The sequence below is a fragment of the Pan troglodytes genome, chromosome 6 (genome assembly GCF_028858775.2).
Source record: "Pan troglodytes isolate AG18354 chromosome 6, NHGRI_mPanTro3-v2.0_pri, whole genome shotgun sequence".
Lineage (NCBI taxonomy): Eukaryota > Metazoa > Chordata > Mammalia > Primates > Hominidae > Pan > Pan troglodytes.
This window is the reverse complement of record NC_072404.2, coordinates 36,372,653-36,393,137: the sequence shown is the minus strand read 5'-3', so window position 1 is coordinate 36,393,137 and position 20,485 is coordinate 36,372,653. Positions and strand designations below refer to the sequence as shown.

The 20,485-nt window shown below is 37.4% G+C and overlaps 1 protein-coding gene across 3 annotated transcripts in view; it reads right to left on the bottom strand.

The window, feature by feature from the left end:
• Positions 1 to 20,485, bottom strand: part of GARS1 (glycyl-tRNA synthetase 1) — a 39,403-nt gene that overhangs the window by 10,450 nt on the left and 8,468 nt on the right. For 2 of the 3 annotated variants that reach the window (XM_054677507.2, XM_054677508.2), the window contains exons 6-12: positions 20,220 to 20,296; positions 14,055 to 14,200; positions 11,543 to 11,692; positions 7,722 to 7,884; positions 6,501 to 6,665; positions 2,285 to 2,397; positions 1,328 to 1,468 (exon numbers count right to left, since the gene is read on the bottom strand). In XM_054677507.2, coding sequence (XP_054533482.1) covers positions 1,328 to 1,468; positions 2,285 to 2,397; positions 6,501 to 6,665; positions 7,722 to 7,884; positions 11,543 to 11,692; positions 14,055 to 14,200; positions 20,220 to 20,296 — 955 coding nt within the window. 3 annotated transcript variants of the gene reach the window in all.

Sequence of the window (20,485 nt, the reverse complement as noted above, 5' to 3'; positions counted from 1 at the left end):
AGCTATTTGATTCTCACGGGTCTTCATGTGGTCATCTTCGTGTTTATCCTGCTTGGGGCTAAGCTTCTTGATCTGTAGTTTTAGCGTTTTCATCAAATTTGGAAATTTTCTAGCTACTGTATAACATTTTTTCTATACACCCTCTCCAGGACTCTCAATTACACATGCATTAGACTGCCTGATATTGTCCCACTGGACATCTTTTTCCCAGTCTCATTTTTTTCTATGCTTCATTTTGGATAGTTGCTATGTCTTTAAGTTCAATGACCTTTCTTCTGTAATGTTTAATCTACTGTTAATCCCATCCAGTGACATTTGCATTTGAGATATTGCCTCTAAATGTTTCATGTTGTTTATATATATAAAAAACATGTGTTTATATCCATATTACACATATATTTTTCCATTTCTCACCTCACATGTTAATGTTTTCCTTTACACCCTTGAGTACATGAAGCATATTTATAATAAGTGCTTTAACATCCTTATGTACTTACTGCATCATGTTTGTTTTTTCTGGGTGTTTCTTTTGACTGACTTTACTTCTCATTTTCCTGCTTTTTCATATATATAATAATTTTTATTGTTTGCTGGATATTGTAAGTTTTACATTGTTCAGTGCTGGATTTTGTTGTATTTCTTTAAAGGCTTTTCTCTATTTGTTTTTTTTTTTGTTTTTTTTTTTGAGACGGAGTCTCACTCTGTTGCCCAGGCTGGAGTGCAGTGGCACGATGGTGGCTCACTGCAAGCTCCGCCTCCCAGGTTCACGCCATTCTCCTGCCTCAGCCTCCTGAGTAGCTGGGACCACAGGCGCCCGCCACCATGCCCGGACAATTTTTTTGTATTTTTAGTAGAGACGGGGTTTCACTGTGTTAGCCAGGATGGTCTCGATCTCCTGACCTCGTGATCCGCCCACCTAAGCCTCCCAAAGTGCTGGGATTACAGCCGTGAGCCACTGTGCCCGGCCTTCTCTATTGTTTATATTCATGCTTAAACAATTACAGAGAGTATTCTAAACCTCCAAAAAGGAGAGAGAAGTGACCTGAGAGATAGTAGATGTAGTTTCTAACCCTTCCTTCCTCAGCCTGGCTGGACAAGTCTCTTTGTTTAAGACAGTTACTAGGAAAAAAAAAAAGTATATTCTATTTCAAATCTTTTTTCAGGCTATAATGTCAAAATCTCAGCAAAGACAGTCTTTTAAATGCAGCCAAGATACAGTACTTACCTGCAAAAAATCTTAAGAAATTAATCTCATCCTAACTTTCAGAACCTGGCAGATGACACAACTGACTGGAGCCCATGGAAGAGTAAACATCTGATATCTTACCCTTTCTCATTCAGCAGCATCTCCATTTCTGTAATGTAGCACTCATCACAAATGGCAAGATACTCCATCACCAGTTTTGCATCCTTCTTATACGCCTTACCAATTGCTCCCTTACTGGGTTCAAACTGAACAACATTGACTGTTTTGTATGAAGTAGTCAAGGAATCCAAAACTACAGCACTGCCTCAGTATTTCAGAAAATGAGCCTGAGAACAATCAATCATCAACTTAAAACCACGCCAGCTCTCTATCAGTACTCCAGATCCTGTTTATGCTGATTTTAAGGCAAGATGAAACACCTGTCCACAAAATCATTCAGACAACTCTCACCCAAAATTAACACCATCAATAGAAACTTTTCCAGTTACAGTGAGAAAAAAGAGATATTATCTAATCAGCAACGACCCAACCCATAGCATAAGAACTTCTGATAAGTATTTCTAAAATGCTCAAAACAAGATCTATTTCCTGTCACTGACCTACCCCTAAGAAATCAGCTCATAACTTCACTGCCTAGTAAAGAAAGAAAATTTCTATTTTGCTGATTTTCAGACCAAGCGAGCTAAATTATTATTTCAGCTACTATCAAATGGCACTCATCTTTTAATGGAAAAAGCTTTCACCAGGTACCCTTTATTTAAAGAGCATGTAGGTAGGTGCAGGTGTGAAGTGCGTTTTGGAAACAGCTGAGAAAAACTATTAACATTCTGAAAGATATTCAGAGCATTTTTCTAAATATGCTTCTTTTAAAGGCCAAACATTGAGTGGGCACACGTCAGACTACAAGTACAGAGAACAGGAAAGGAACAAAGGGATAGGTAAAATAATACTTTTAAACAAGCATTACTACAGTGTCTAAAACATCTCCATTTATCCATAGAACAAGGTAAAGACTTGGACTTATTCATTAGCAAGATGTTCACATGTGAATCCTGAGTTTTTGGAGTGACCAGAAAGGATATGGGTTCTTTCAGAGGTTTCTCAGCTACAAGTGGGACTTTGGTGGCTCGTGCATGACAGGAGAGGTCATAACAGGAACGATCAGCACATCCAACAATCTCAATCCAACCCTAAAAAGATATAATCAATAAAAACATTACTTACTTATTATTACTTATATTGGGTTCATTCACAAATGCATGCAGATTATAAACCTTTCATATATTCAATGATAATTCGATGACATAATCTTCATTCAAATTTTATAAATATTTGAAATGGGAATAGCCTCATATATCAGGCAGCTAATAAGCCTATAAAATATAATTCACACTGATCTGGGTGTGATGGCTCATGCCTGTAATCCCAGGTACTTGGGACGCTGAGGTGGAAGGATCACTTGAGGCCAGGAGTTTGAGACCAATCTGGGCAACATAGTGAGACCCCATCTTAAAAAAAAAAGAAAGAAAGAAAAAAATATATAATTCACACTGTACACAAAGTAGTCTTCCTTTCTGGATGGATTTATATTGTTATACTGAGTCTGTGGGGTAAACTAATATATTCTGGAATTTAATTATGGAAATTAAATGTGAACCTAGACAAAGCCTGTAAATTTGGTTCAAATTTGTGAACAGAAATCAAAATGAATTTGGCAGAAACCACTATTCTTTAGATGAAGTACCTACTGTTCTCACAACTTGATATCAGATGGCTGACTAAACACATACTTCAGCTGGCCATAAATGTGGGCATTTGGATTCAATTCACTTTCTTCACTGAACAAAAGAAAACTCAGTATAAGAGTGGGTAAAGTTCAGGTCACACAATAAAATTATATAAGAGCATTATGATCACATTGATGCCAGGTTCCCTTTCTTATAAATACACACATAAGATACTTTTAAAAAGCGAAATTTAAATTATTTTCAAAGAACCTGCAATGAATTGAATGCTTGTGTCCTCGACAAAATTCGTATATTGAAATCCTAACTCCCAATGTGATGGTATTAGGAGGAGGTGCCTTTGCGAGGTGATTAGGTCATGAGGATGGAGCCCTAATCACTGGAATTTGGGACCCCAGAGAGCTCTCTTGCCCTCTTTCACCATGTGAGGATACAATAAAAAGTTGGCAGTATGCGACTGAGAATGGGGCCCTCACAAGGATCAGACGATGCTGGCACCCTGATCTCTGAATTCCAGCCTCCAGAACGGTGAGAAATCAATGTCCGTTGTTTATAAGCCACTCTGTATGTGGTGCTTTCTTATAGAAACCCCAACTATGACAAACTCTTAAGAACCCGTTATTTCAATAAGAACAAGAGTTTGTAAAGAGCTTATTTTGGTAGATACCTAGTTAGTCCTTCTCAAGAAGATTCATTTTTTTTTTGCCCTTGATCCAAAGAGTTTGGGGAAATTCAACCATCAAAACTACTAAGCTTGGCCAGTAGTTCGTGTCTCTAATCCCACACTTTGGGAGGCTAAGGCGGGTGGATCACCTGAGGTCAGAAGTTCAAGACCAGCCTGGCTAACACGGAGAAATCCTGTCTTCATGAAAATACAAAAATTAGCTGGGTGCAGTGCCATGCATCTGTAATCCCAGCTATTCGGGAGGCCGAGGCAGGAGAATTGCTTGAACCCAGGAGGCGGAGGCTGCAGTGAGCCGAGAGTGCACCACTGCACTCCAGCCTGGGTGACAGAGTAAGACTCTGTCTCAAAAAAAAAAAAGAAAAAAAAAAAAAAAAGAAAAAACTACTAAGCTTTCCAAGCACATGTTATCACATGGGGTGTCTGTAATAAAGCAAGCAAATATAAAACTCATATGAGCTCAGAAACTCCAACACAAAACAACAACAAAAGGAATTAAAGAACAAAGCCTAAAAACATGTAACCTGGCAATCTGACATTCCCTATACATGTCGACTGGTTAAGTATACTTATATTCTTAACCATATAGTTTGGTGGTTATAATTTACTGCAGATGTCAACTAACATTTATGTACTAAAAGGTAAAATTACAAAAACGTGCCTGAGAATAACAATGTTGGGATAGTGGTTACTTCTCTGGATGGAAAGAGAATTGGTGTGGCATTAACTGCAATGGTAAATTTTTTTATTAAAAAAATATATAAAGCACACAAAAAGTATTAAACTCTCTAAGGGAGTTCTCCCCTCTCCTTAAGAGCCTCTGGGACTCTGGAGCTTCTTGTTTCATTTAGCCCTGTTTTCCAGTGACTTTCCATTTTCTGATCCCTAACCCTCACAATGGCACTTAGATAAGGACGAGCAGGCATCCAGTGGGGTTTATAAAGCAGTACAGCATAACTGTTAAGAGCATGAGTCTGGTGTCAGACAGCCAGGTTTATATCCCAGCCTCACCACTCACTGGCTGTGAGACTTAAGCAAATTACTTAACTGAGACAGCAAGAACAACATCTGGTTTAATCTGAAATCAGAGTCAGAGCAAACTAAGAGAAGGAGCTGGGTATGAAACAAAAAGAAAAGTAATAATCTTTTCTCATACAAAAGGAAAAACATTTTATTGGTTTGATCTGAAAATAAAAAGAAGTCCCAGAAAATCTAAAAAGTGTAAAGAAATTAATGATCACCCATAATCCTAAAAATAATTACTATTATCATTTTGACATATGTCAAGCAAGCTTGCTAAGAAAATCCTAACAGATTACAGTAATTCTTTCTAATTCCACAAGGGAAAAATAATATATTAAAAACAACATCATTAATAGCCATTTATAAACATATGCATATTATTATGCATTTATGCATGCATGTGTTAGAACACGTAGAAAAATCATCTAGAGAAGGGAGACATACCCAAGACCATGGAGCTAAGCATGATCTTTTTTTGTCTGTTTGTTTGAGACAGGGCCTCACTCTGTCACCCAGGCTTGAGTTCAGTGGTGCAATCATGGCTCACTACAGCCTCAACCTCCTGGGCTCATGTGATCTTCCCACCTCAGCCTCCCAAGTAGCTGAAACTACAGGGGTGTGCTATCACACCTGGCTAATTTTTGTATTTTTTGTAGAGACAGGGTCTTGCTATGTTGCCCAGGCTGGTCTCAAATTTCTGAGCTCAAGCAATCCTCCCACCTCGGCCTCCCAAAGTGCTAGGATTACAAGCATGAGCCACCACACCCAGCCAGTTTGGACATTTTTTAAAAGCTGTTTTTTACAAGCTGTAAAAAACAACAAAGTTATGTGACAGAGACTCATAAAGCTAAAAATATTTACCATCTGGTCCTTTATAGAAAATGTTTGCTCAATACAGAGAAGAGACATAAAACACCTGGGGAGAGGCATATAACTGGAAGTTTAATTTTCTACATAATAGTCTTCAGAATTATTTTTTCCTTTTTGTTTTAAAAAAAGTAGTCATTACTTTTTAAAATATGACTAATTTTGATTTTTAATTTTTAAAAATCCATAAAAAGAAAGCCATTTTAAAAAGTAAAAACTGAACCAAGGGTATACTGGAACCAATGACCCTGGACTAAAGTCTCTTTCTATGTAGGTGAGGAAGCCTCTCTAACACCCAATAAGAGAAATGCCAAAAGACTCTCAGCCTTGTTTTAGATGCCACATTTCCTCCTGCCACCAATATAGACAGCATCTCCTACATGCAAATGCCTTTCGTCCCTCCGCTTCAATACTGATGTTCATGTTTGGTGGTGGAGGCTGGAGGGGTGACAGGGCACAGGGGCAGGAGGGTACCTGGAGATCGTCTGTGAATTTTGAGTTAAATACATAACATTTGAGGAAGGTAGTTCTTAAGCCAGAGATCAGAATCAACTAGTATATTCCCCAAAGCTACTACATAGCTCATTGAGCTAAGAGCACTATGACTTTCTTTATTCAACCTCTCCACCATTTCCAATGTTTGCTGGGACTCTTGCCAGGAAGGAGAGGCCAATGTGTCTTAGATCCACTCCAGGATATTGCCAGTAATGCTGCCAATACACTGTACAGCAGTGTACACATCCGCACTGTCCCATCATACACTAACTCTCTCTCTCAGCTATCTAAGACTACAACGAGCTCCTTAGGACACTTATAAAAAGGCAGGAGGCAACTGCTTTTTCTGTTTTGCTCAGGAAAAGATCTCTTTTCTTTTCCCTTTGTTCCTCTGTGACATAAAGTGCACAAAAATTCATTTGGTACCTGTGCTCCTAAGTTAACAATGTGAAAATCACATGGTAAACAGCACTCCACTTACGTAGGATGTTTTGGATTCTGCATCCCAACAGTCACAGGCATAATGGGCCATCTCATTCTCCATGTGCTGCCGGAAGCGGAGTTTATCTGGAGATATTCCAACCTTCGTGAGGTAGAGGTAGATGCGGCCAATGAAATAGCCTAATACTGTGTTATTAATCACACCCTAAATCAACCAATAAGCAAGCATGGAGGAAGAAAAGAAAACACACATTAATACTCTTCAAAGCCAAGATATCAGTTTCCATTGACTCACTCTACTGAAAAAGATTTGACACCCAACGCAAACTATTTTATCTTGCTTTCAAAACAATTTCAAATACTCAGAATGAGATCTTGGTTATTTTTTAATGGGTTAATGTCAAGATGATGATAATGGAGTTATTCAAAATCTGTCCAACATACTTACTGGGTCGGCAAAAATTCAGCCCAGTACCTCATACCTCTAAATCTATAGTACTAAAAACAATATTCATAATTGACACTAAAGAATGGCAAAGACATTCCCCTCTGAATTAACCAAAGTAATGACACATTGAGGGGATTTTAATGTATCCTTACCCACTGAAATTTGTGAACCCCGTAGAGTACACGTAATCATTTTAGTGTTTGCAAGGACCTTAGAAAACATCTAGCCCCATCTCCATACACTGCAGAGGTCTTCTCTGCAAAGTGGCTGACAAGCTATCGTCCAACCTTGCCAGGAGTATTTTCAGGGCCAGGAAGCTCACTGCTCCCTAAGGCAACTCATTCCACTAGTGGACAGCAGCTACTATTAGCAAGTTTTCACGCACTCACTTCTCCAGGCAAATATTTACAAAGTGCTTATATGCAAGGCCTTATTCCACTGCTATGGGTAATACAGAAGAGTCTGAAACCCAGATGGCTTGCTTTCTGTGGGTCCAATGCTGTCTCCCCCAAAGTAGTACATACTGTTGAGTCAGACTGGTGAGGCACAATGCAAACCAAGATCTATTTTCCAAGTGCTCTGCTAAACATTTTTTTTCATGCTAGCCCCAAGGCCCACAAATTGAGATGTTCAGGTGATTTTTCTCTTACTATAATAATACTGTATAATAAATTCTGTACAAAACCAAGTACTGTAAAAAAGCAAATGACTGCCAAAATAAAAATATCTTGTCACCCAGAACACATAGAATTTGCTAATTGCTGCAAACCCTGAACAGGCACAATCTAAGTTAAGTTACCTCCAGAATCCTACCTGTTCAACAGCATCTCCCAGGCGCATTTTCCGAGCGGACTGTCCGCTGACCTGGGCTTTTGCTGAATACAAATAAAGGTGAAGGTCTGCCACATTCTGGAACTTGGGGTGGTCTTTCTCACTGGGATCTACAAAGTGCTCAATTTCTGCCATTGTGAATTCTCTGAAAGCAAAAACGTAAGCGATAAATCTGCATATTTAACTACAAAAAACAAACAAACAAAAAACAAGGCCCCTATTTTCAACTGCATTCTAGTGATAAAGGCTCCATACTGTAGTGGTCTTTTTCACTAAACAGAAAGTTGGTTTCCTAAGGGAATGGCCAAAATAATTTTGAATTAAATTTGTCTGGGTAGTTGTTATTTTTATTTTTTTGATGTATTATATTTGTACAAATTTATGGGGTACATGTGAAGGTTATTTTTAAACACATTAATGAAAATTTTATTACTCACTATTTAAAATAAACATGATCTAACTTCTCTGAAGTATTAATTCCTTCCCTCCAGCTACATCCAAAAAGATTATTACTTTTAACTGAAAATAACTTGTTAAAGGCAGATTAATATAGTTTTTTAAATCAGGAAAACATACACAAAAATCACATGAAAAATAAGAAATAAGATATTGAATAGTGACATGCAGATAAAATGGTTTTCCTTAAAGCATTAGCAAGTCTTTATAAGTATACACTAAATGAAGTTTCTTCATCCCATTTCAAAGAATGGGAAATTAAAAGCGAAATGAAATGGTTCTTTAGCTTTCATAGCAGTTTGATTTCTTCTTTTTTACTGCTACAAAAAAGTAAATGACTGATAATGGCATCATGCAGTTGGTTTCTTTGGAGCAAGAGCTTCTTAAATAAAGTGTTATTCAAGGCAAAGGATATAAGGCATGAATTGAACAAGCTAACATCAAGCTAATTACCTAACGATGAAGTGCACATAGTAATGGTTTCCCAAAGAGATTTCTCTGAATGCAATTTAGTAGCTATTTGCGGGGGAAGTGTTTCAAGTTAATTTTATGAGTCAAAATCAATCTCTCTTCTTTCAAGAAAAATCACATTTTCTGGTGTGCTTCCATGATTATCTCAGATGTTTTACAAGTAATGTAAAATTGCTTAAATGGATCCTAAAAATACATGAAATACACTGCAAAAGAGGTTTAATTTTTTTTTTTTTTTTTTTTTTTTTTTGAGACGGAGTCTCGCTCTGTCGCCCAGGCTGGAGTGCAGTGGCGTGATCTCGGCTCACTGCAAGCTCCGCCTCCCAGGTTCACGCCATTCTCCTGCCTCAGCCTCCCGAGTAGCTGGGACTACAGGCGCCCGCCACCACGCCCGGCTAATTTTTTGTATTTTTAGTAGAGGCAGGGTTTCACTGTGTTAGCCAGGATGGCCTTGATCTCCTGACCTCATGATCCGCCCGCCTCTGCCTCCCAAAGTGCTGGGATTACAGGCGTGAGCCACCGCGCCTGGCCAAGAGGTTTAATTTTTAAATTTTATTTTTTAATAGTGTCTCTTATTTGGTCCTGCTGCACCTATGTTTTAGTTGTCTTTCAACAACTAGGAAACATCTTCTGCGCCCATATAAATGTGAGAGAAACAAACATGGTGTTTGTCCTCACATAGCTTATAATTGGGCTGACAGCAACTGAACATCTACAATGTGGGACAGGATAAATTACGGGCCCTGCCTAGAATCTCCAAAATGCTGCTGCCAAAGTCTTTCCATCTGTTCCGTCACAAATCTCAGCACTGTGTCTATAGTTAATGATTCACTGTATACCTGAAATCCGCTCAAAGAGTAGATGTTAAGTAGATCTCACCACTAAAAAAAAAAAAAGTAACTATGTGAGGTGATAATTATGTTAATTAGCTTGACTGTGGTAATCATTTCACAATATATAAGCATATCAAAGCACCACACTGTGTGACTTGAAATCATACAAATCATACAAAATTTCCTCATCAATAATCTCAGCTCATAGATAGGAGGCAGGAATCATCAGAATTCTGAGTAACTGTATCTCAGTTCAGCAACTGTACCTGAAACTGTAGAGAACTAAAATACACACAGGCTAGGAAGACAGACAAGTCAATCAAAATAAAATAAATTTTAGAAAATCTTCATATGAACAATCTAATACCCCTAAACTAACAAAAGGAAATACAGCTATGCAAAGATTAATCACCAGAGAACTCTGCCATCAAGAAGAATCAGAACACTAAATAAACCAATCCTAGTCCTACCATGGAACAAAAGCCAGGAGGATGCTGACTCATGAAAAAATTAGTGGACTTCTGGTCAGGAACTTGCAAGGGACATAACAAAACTAGCCAGAATTCAGACATGACACTTTGAAGTGAAAATGACCTAAGAATCCACTGTTGAGAAGCCCCAGAGCCTTTCTACCAGTTAACCCCTGGGATCACTCCCAAGTTCCAAGCTGGTTTCCCTACTCACCACTTTTTTACTGCACAGGCCCCAGACACTGCCTTACTTCTCAGTCCTTCTCAATAATCTTCCCATAGCTACTCTGTGTAAACCCTCTTCGTAACACTGGCTTCAGACAAGGTCAGCCTTACGCAGCTTCCTCAGTTTGGGAAGGCATACTTGCTAGATATTGAAACGGTGAAAAACAAAAAAACAAAAACACTCAGACACTGGGAAATAAAACAAAGACTCAAATCTGACAAATTTGTCATTGCCATCATACCTGGTTAAAGTTTCTGATGACCTCCTCTTTTTACATGAAAGCTCAGAGGGGTCATTCCCCCAACTTTCTCTAAGTTGGGCACATTCTTTCCTCTGTAAGTCCCTCCTTCCTAAACCGTAAACCTGAAGGGCCTAGAGATACAGTTTGCGCAGAACATAGGCATCTTCTCCCAGATGGCATCATGGGAACTAACAAGATGAGGCAGGTGCTGTGGATGCTTTGATCCAGAGTCAGTGACTGGGCTATGTTATGACCCAAGTCTGTAATTACAGTGAGTAAGAAGAGAAGACAGGAAATGGGTGGGCGCTGGGGCTGGGAAAACACTTTGGGGCCTTAGAAAGTTATGTTTAGCTACACCTCGTATTTTATATGGAATGTATTACTCTAAGAGATGATACCAGGAATAACATGTATAGAAATCACAAAAAACTGAAGTCATAAACAGCTAAGTCATAATAAATTTCTAAAGAAATGTGGAACTCACCAGCCCCAATATGCCTTCCCACACATCCCTGGATAGATCAGACAAAAGTAGGCTATTTGAATAGAGGCCAAGTGAGTGATGAGGGTAAGCTTGCTTGCTGGCCTTTCTGTCATATAGGCCCCCCAAATACCTGGGCGGAGGTTGTTTCCAGAACTCCAGTTGGTTACTGATACATCCTCACCCCAACTTCAGCAATGTTGTCTGCCCTAGATATCTAGAACAATCCTTCTGCCACAACTTTCACCCTACCCCCACCCGACCCCACCCCACACTTTTATACACATCACCATTGCCAGTATTGCCTTGGTTTAGACAATCAAGATATTACCATCCTCAAAATATATGATGAACGAGGAAAAAGGTAATTTTGGAGCAGGTGAGACTCTTAAGACAGTCTCCACCCTCCTTCCTTTCCCTTCAAGTTCACTTTTGTCACTCAAAACTGCCTGTCATCCTGGAGATTACATTTAGAGATTCCAAATGTAAAACATGATTTTTGGAGAAAACAAAAATAAATTCATAATCAGGATTATGGAGCAGAATTGTTTCAAAACAGCAAGCTTTCATTTTCAATGCAATGCCAAGGTCATTCACTAATTTGTAAGAGTAACCTGAGCAGTACCTGACTCTGATCAGTCCAGATCGAGGGGAGATCTCATTTCTAAAAGAATTTCCAATCTGGGCAGCAGCAAAAGGCAACTTTCCTTGGTTGAACTCCAAAAGTCGTTTGAAATTCAAGAAAATCCCCTGTGCAGTTTCTGGTCTCAAGTACCTATAAATTTAAGTAAGTCAGTCTGTTACAAAGAAAGAAATTATGTTTTCCAACAATCCTGAAATTCTAGATACAAATCCTAAAAGTCCTAAATATACCATTTTCACAACAAAGTTGAACAGGCCCTAAAATGAAGTTTTAGAAGTATTTTCCTCGGTAGCAAACATTTTCATAGCACGTATTAGAAAATGTATTAAGTAATTAGTGTGGCAGTACTACTTTGGCAATGCCATTTCATTTAATTACACCAGTGAGTCAAAACCCCACTTCTCAAAAAGCAGAAATAAAAATAAATTTAAAAACACCACCTCAGGCCGCGCACAGTCGCTCACACCTGTAATCCCAGCACTTTGGGAGGCTGAGGTGGGCGGATCACCTGAGGTTGGGAGTTCGAGATCAGCCTGACCAACGTGGAGAAACCCTGTCTCTACTAAAAACACAAAATTAGCCAGGCGTGGTGGCACATGCCTGTAATCCCAGCTACTCAGGAGGCTGAGGCAAGAGAATCGCTTGAACCTGGGAGGCAGAGGTTGCAGTGAGCCGAGATCACACCATTGCACTCCAGCCTGGGCAACAAGAGCGAAACTCCATCTCAAAACAAACAAACAAAAAACACCACCTCTCCCATAGTGCCCCTTAAACCCCTGATGTCTTCTAAGTCATCATGTACATGGAGGCAGATGACAATCTTAGGTCCTTTGGAAAATAATACCCATGCCTATGTTTAACCCACATATTAAAACTTAACTGAGGGGCTAAAAAGAAATCAGTATAGGCTCACATTTAACATCAGCACTCACTTATCACTAACTATCACTTCACCAAGCCAGGTAATTTTCAATGTTTTTCAAATCATTTTATTATCTGCTGTATTTTATATTTTCAACCAGAGGCTTCCGCATTTCTCTGTATTTTAAAGATATAGTCAAGCAAATACACTACTATAACCACTGCCCTCTCAATTTCCTAGAAGATATTCTGTGCAAAACATCCACTAAGGAAGCGCTCCCAATGGCCTACTTCAGAATTAGTATTTTACTAAAATAACTTTAAAACCAAGGGCTAAAAACCCTAAAATTGTACCCTCTTCTTACTTAACAGACCAACTCTTTTGATTTTTATGGCCCTTTCCAGATTTCATCCAAATGTAAGTAAAGTTTATACATATATTTACAGTTAGTATGTATAAAATCATGTATTACCTATTTTATACTTCCCATTTTCTAAATAAAGGCACAAATTTCTCACATTTAATAGTAACAGAATATTATCCTAAACTAATCCACTTTACCATAATTTGTTTAACCACTCTCAAATTACTGAATAGGTTATTTCTACTTTCAATTTATATACTTCTTCTAAGTATAATTTCCTTTCCTTCTGAATTATTTCCTTAGATCAATTCCCAGAAATGGAATGTCTGGGTCACAGGTTATGTCTCATTTTATGACTCTCTGTACATATGGCCAAAATGAAAGGCTTGCCGCTGGCCTCGTTCCATGAAATATTCCAAATCAACCTGATGTCTCATTAGAATAATTAACTGCGACACATTTTGTCACAATTAATTTTTCTTATTCTTCAGTCCCTACTCTGGGAAACACGATCTATCTAGCTCATGTAGGAAAAACTTACTCTCTTACCCTATCATAGAAAAATATCTAAAGCTATGAAATGGAACACTGGCTAAGTCTGTTAAACAGTGGACAAGGAATCAGAAGATAAAGATTCCAATTCTGAATCATACTGTAAACTAACCAGATATTCTTTATCCGTGAAAACCACATCTTTCAAATCAACGGGCTATACCTATGCTGTCCAATATGGTAGGCCACCAGGCAGATGTCTATTTAAATTTCAATTAAGATGAAATAAATTTTAAAATTCAGTGCCTCAGAAGAACTGGACCCATTATGAGTGCTCAAGAGCCAAATGTGGCTGGTAGCTAATCATACTGGACAACACACATTACAGAACATTTCCATCACTGCAGAAAGTTCCGTTGGACAGTAGCATACTAAACTAAATGGTTTCTAAAATATCCTTCAGCAATAAGTTCAACGGCTTTTAAAACCATTCTTCAACTGTCCCTTCTACCCTATGCAGCTATAACTAGAAGATATAGTGATCAGAGACTTTATTTTATGCCAAAAAAATACATATATACCAAAAAAGAAATTATATTCAGAAAGAATTTTTTAAAAGATTTATTTCTGCCATTATTTCTCCATAATACATTCATCTGTACTTCTGTATATCACTTTTTAAAAATTTTTCCTTCATAACATTGATATTTACCTTTTAATATAAGCAATTTTAAAAACTTCATTACATAAACAGGTAAACAATAAGTGATACATACCCAGGCATGTTTCCTCCAGGTCCAATGAAAGTCTTGAACATTAAGTTAAAAGACACTGGAGGGGATAGATCATTTCCAGTAATGGGAGATTTTACATTATAGTTCACAAAAAGATCCGCAAGTTCTTGCTGTCCATAGTTATCAAGCTAAAGGACATATAAAGAAATTAGTGTAAAAGACAGAGAAAACAAGGCATAAGATATAAAGTATTATATATAACTCTAGCCATCCACTGTTACAATCACACAAAATTCAGGAACATCACAATTAACCTAACCTTCAGGACACCCACATTAAAACCATAACCAATTTATTCACTTTCCATTTATCAAGAGAGAAAAAAATATCCTTCTGGGACCTAAAACTCATATAGTCACTGTTTCAAAGTGAAAGATAAAGCAAAATACCTCTTATTCAATTATAACAATTATTAGTGGGCAAGAATCTGAAATTACCTAAATAAGTTTTCAAAGCTGAATTTTACTACTCTGAACATATTTAAGGTGCATTTCTGCATTTCTCTGTATTTTAAAGATCCAGTCAAGCAAATATACTATTAATAGCCACCACCCTCTCCTCAATGGAGTAATTAAATGTGCATTGAACTTTCCTTTCCCATTAGATATTAAGCGCCTAGAAGACAGAAGCTGTATCTTATTCACCTCACCATTTTCCAGTGTATTGCACATTCTATACATTGATCATCAGTGCCAAATCCTGTAAAATGATGTATGCCCTCCAATTTAAGAATTTCAAGTGACTATGACAAACCATCTAATAGTAAGCAATATTTAAAACTTAAAAGTCTCCTAACAGAAACAAAATAATTCAGTAAATCAATTAATGGCCATAAGAACTGAAGCTTTGAGTTCAGAAAGACCTGGGCGTATCTCCCAACTCTACACCACTTATGGGTTGTGTGACTAAAGATTAAGTTCTTACCTAACCTCTCTAAGAACAGGGGAGAACAGCTTCTACCTTGCTATGCAGGAATATGATGAAGATTAAACAAAACATGTAAAGTATTTAGCACAGGCAGGACCTGGTACATAATACCTACTCAATAAAGAGCAATTATATTTGCTACCCTCATAAATCCAATGGTATTTCCACTCCATAAAAAGGCAACCCACTCACACTAACAACATGTTCCAGATTTGAAGGTGCAATTTAAAATATTAAGCCTTCTAGACTCTATTTCTACAGAATTTCTAGGAGGAATCCACAAAATAACATTATACAATTACCCAAGAGGCTGGATCAATGAGGAAACGGTTCCAGTGAACTTCAAGACATGGGTACCATAAATATAAGCTGGTCCTACTACAGTAGAAAGTTAAAGAGCCTGAGGAACATCTATTTCCCAGGTAATTCAAGAATATATAGTGTTTTCCAATAAAAGGCATAATTTAAAAAGAAATCAGGAGGAAAAAGATTCTGCCAATACAGATAGAAATCAAAACCCCTGGGAAAGGGAATCTGGCAATATCTAACATTACTATATTTGTATTTATCCTTTGTCCCATTTCTAGGCATCTATCCCAAAGACACAATAGCAAAAACATGAAAAGATATAAGCACAAGATTATTCAATGCAGCACTATCTGTAATGTTAAAGATGGGAAATAACCTAAATGTCCAGCAGTGGCCAACTGGTTATGTAAAATATATCCACACAATGCCCAATTATGTAGCTATAAAATGGAAGGAGGCAATCTCTATATACTATGAGGGACCAATCTCTGAAATATTTTGTTATGTGAAGAAAACCACAATGGAGAAAAGTGTGTATGGAATGCAACCATTTATCTAGAAAGGAGGGCATACAAATATCTATATGTCTTTGTTTATATTCTATTTTTTTTAAAAAAGGAAGTTGTTTTAAGTTAAAAACTGCTCAGGAAGCAGGGAAGTGGAAGGAGGAAAGGTAAAGGGAAGAGAAAGATAGTAGACTACTTAAATATACCTTGTTTTTTAGATTTGCCTTTAGAGGTATAAAAAATGCTTTATATGATTATAAAACAAATTTTAACTTTTTTATTATACTTTAAGTTCTAGTGTACATGTGCACAACATGCAGGTTTGATACATAAGTATACATGTGCCATGTTGGTTTGCTGCACCCATCAACTCGTCATTTACATTAGGTATTTCTCCTAATGCTATCCCTCCCCCAGCCTCCCACCCCCCGACAGGCCCAGGTGTATGATGTTCCCCACCCTGTGTCCATGTGTTCTCATTGTTCAATTCCCACCTATGAGTGAGAACATGCAGTGTTTGGTTTTCTGTCCTTGTCAGAGTTTGCTGAGAATAATTGTTTCCAGCTTCGTCCATGTCCCTACAAAGGACATGAACTCATCCTTTTTTATGGCTGCATAGTATTCCATGGTATATATGTGCCACATTTTCTTAATCCAGTCTATCATTGATGGACGTTTGGGTTGGTTCCAAGTCTTTGCTATTGTGCTATATGATTATAAAACAAATTTTTAAAAAGGAAACCCTGAATACTGAAAATAAAATGAAATATATGGACTAACTGCATATCTAGCTGATGGCATAACCGCACAGAGAGAATGACTCCAAGTGACTTTAAATACAGTTATCAGACTGTAAGACTACACAGTGCTGGCATATCCCTAAAGAAAAGAACAATAAAAGTGTTTTTAACTGTTTTCAACATTCATATTGCTGATGGTGGTGTTGGTATTGTCATTCTGAGACTGTTAACGTATACAGTGGGAGATAAGGCATGTCAATCATTACGTTTTGTTGCTGAGAACTGTGATTTTTGGTAAGGGTAAAGGAGAGAGATTTAAGATTAATATAGTAAAAACCCCATAAACCTAACTTTAAGTTAACTATTAAGTATCTATATTAACTCATGAAAAGTTTATCTTTTAAAAAATATCAACTTCCTAGCTCAGATCACTGACAAGGTTTATAATTAGTGATCAATACCATCCCCACTAATAAGTACCAAGTACCAGGGCTCCTTGGAGAAATGTCTGATTCCAAGTCTGGGACAGGAAATGTACAAGATGAGATGGCAATATCTTGTCATATTAAAGGAAGTTTTCAGAGACTACAAGGGCTGTGTCAAAAGGACTCAGCAGAGAACTCCTAGTCACCAAAGACTGGACAATTTTAACCATCAATAAGATAACTGCAACTGACTGAATATCAAATATTTGAATCTAAAGTTCACAACAGTAGGAGGAAAAAAGGAAAAGGCAGGCAGGAACTCGTGCATTTCTGAAGGATGTTAGGGAACCAACTAATGGAAAACAGGTTTAAAAAGACAAGGGGTGGGAGAATGGATGAAGCACTTATTCTCACCTTTCTTTACAAATCGTGTCTCAGTTAAATCAAATAGTTGATAGAAAAAGTTTTTTCATATAGAAACAGTCTAGCTAAAAAAAAAAAAAAGAAAAAGAATAACAACGACAAAAATCACCATTTTGAAATCCCCTCATCAGTTAATGCATCTAAACAATGGACATCAATGGCCACAGCCCACAGAAGAGCTAACCAGGTACTATGTAGCTCTGGACAGAAGTCCATAACACCACTTAACCAAATGTCTCGCCAAAAATACCTGGTCAAGCTTCTAAATCTAATAGAGAAAAAGATGAACATGTGTAACCTCACTACAATAACATAATTAGCCAAATCCAGACAGTAGAAAACAGTAAGGAACAAATGACTCAGCTTCTTGAAAAAAATTTTAATGAAAATGCGGGGGGGAAAAGGGAATGAAGGAAGGCCATACAGATTGGCAGAGATTTAAGAAACATATCAACCTATCACAAAGTATAGACTTTATCTGGATCCCAATTCAAATTTTAAAAACTGGAAACATTTAAGACAGCCTAGAAAACATGAACACTGATCAAATATTTGATGATATTAAATTATTAACATTTCCCAAGGTAAGAGGATTGAAAAGGATTTTTTAAATCTTTTATTTTTAAAGGATTTTTCTCTTTTAGAGATAGATAATGAAAAATTTACAGGTATAATAAAATAATGTTTGAGATCTGCTTCAAAAAAATTCAGGCTGGGCACCATGGCTCACATGTGTAATCCTAGCACTTTGGGAGGCCCAGACAGGAGGATTCTTGAGCTCAGGAGGTCCTGGCTGCAGTGAGCCATGTTCGTGCCCCTGCACTCCAGCCTGGGCTACAGAGTGGGGCTCTGTCCCCACCCTACCACACACAAAGAATTAGGGGAAAGAAGTCAGGAAAGTGAGAGGGGAATAGATACAAAAAAAATCTAACAGTGAAGCAGGGTGATAGGTACATAATTGTTTATGTTTTTATTTAACATATAAAATTTCGTATGTTTTGAATTTTTCATAAACAAGTTAAAAATGGTTTTTAAAACTGGAACATCCAGAGATGGGCCACAAAACAGACAGAGAAGAGAAACAAAAGAATTCGTTCTGAGCTGTTAAATCCACATAATAGGAGTAGAGGTCTTCCTACCACAGAAGGTGAATCAGGGCCTTTTAAAGAAACAATGATGCTTCATAAAGCTGAAAAGGAGTCAGACACTAAGGTGCAGAAAACGCTACTCTTGTGCTTAAGCAACAGATGGGCTTTCAGCCAGTGAATCCACCAGGGCCATTTCTGAGTGCTACACCATTTCCCATGGGTCCCTTACTTTTCATTGAAGATTATATTGACAGCTGTACATGCATCTGATATGGCAAGTCAAAAAACAAATTGCTCTCCTAGAACACAGATCTGAAATAAGAGAGAAGGCCAATGCTCAAACAATAAATTGACTTGTCAAATCAACTAGTTACTTCCCAACTCTGACAACGTACTTGGAAATGAATAATACTGTTAAGATCAAAAACATATACACAAAACCTCAGTAAATCTAAAATTCTGAATGGAAAATTTTAGGGATACTTAGAGGCATTTTCCATTTTTTCTAATAAAGGGCATGCCTTTGGAAAAGAAAATGAGATGAACGTGTGGCTTCAACAGTATCAAAATGTAAGAAATAATTTTCTAAACCATGAGTAATTACTAAAACAATGAGCTTCAAGCAAGGGATAAAATTACACTCCACAAGTATCCAAATAAATCAGCAGATGATTCAACAGCCAAATTAAGAAAGTTTTCAATGTAAATGAAGAAGGAGAAATTATTTTAGCTATGTTGGAAAGTTAACTATCACAGAGAAAAAAAGCATGCTAAAAAAAAAATTAGGACAACAGTGGAAAAGTATCCAGTAATTCCCATGAAAAACAACATATTAGGGAGTTCTATATTCAGGCAGAGAGAGAGAGAGAGATCGGTGTAAAGAAAATAGGTATAATCACAGTACTGGTTTTTTGTTTTTTGCCCAAGGAAGTAAATAAAATTGAAGAGGTGAGCCTCAGTAGACCTCATGACTAAACATGGTGTTGGAGAAATGTACTTTGCCTAAATGGAATAGCCAACAGATGAGGTGAGACACCAGCAACATATATACATGAGCACATGCATCTTCCCAGGGAGACGTGCAGTTTTGATCACATTCTTAGGGTGGTCTGTGACCCAACAAAAGGATAAGAACTACTTCTAATATAGAAAGTATTCCTGCAGTTGGTAAAAGGTCAGAATAAATTATCTCTGTGGTCTCTTTTTTGTCTTCTCTAAAATTTGTCAGCTTAAATATTATACAAATTATAAAACTTTAGGCCTAAAGGCAAACTGAGAAAAGCAAGGACAGAAAAGTCAGGACCTGCTCATGAGGTTCCAAGAATAATAGCATGAAATCAGGCTCCAAGCAGAGGCAGATCAAGTAGCCAGTGAGAAAGTGCTCATCAAGTTATCTGCCCCGAAATCTCCACACCAGTGCTGAACACTACCCATCATCAGTCACTCCTGTGGTTTTAGCTATTAAATCCAGAAAAGTAGTTTCCAAGGACAGACAAATTGAATGCCTATTAACACCGACTTGTTAGTTTGGGCTGAAATAAAGGCTTAGTCACAAAAGAGAGAAGAAAATAAAAATGCAAAAAAAGATATGCTATAAAGGACAGAATTAACCTCTGCTTCGTTACAATGTGGCCAGGGTCAGCATAATGGGAAATGCAACAGTCACTAAACACTGAAAGAAGGACAGCGACCACCTAGGTTACTCTGATAACATCTCTAGAGTACTCACCTGGGCCAAAACACTTTCCATTTCTGATTTCTTTTCGACAGAACACTTCTTATCAGACATCAATTTCTGTAATTGAGCTGTAAGAACAGTGTTGACATATATCAATCAATGGGAAAAAGGACAATGCACTTTTCAGTTTCAATGCTAGACAATTAAAAAGTAAATCCAAGGATAAAGTTCTTAATTTACATGAATCCCACGGTTGACTTTACAACAGCAGTCATGGTATTGTCTTGATTCATTTGCTAATTAGAAAAATTATCTGT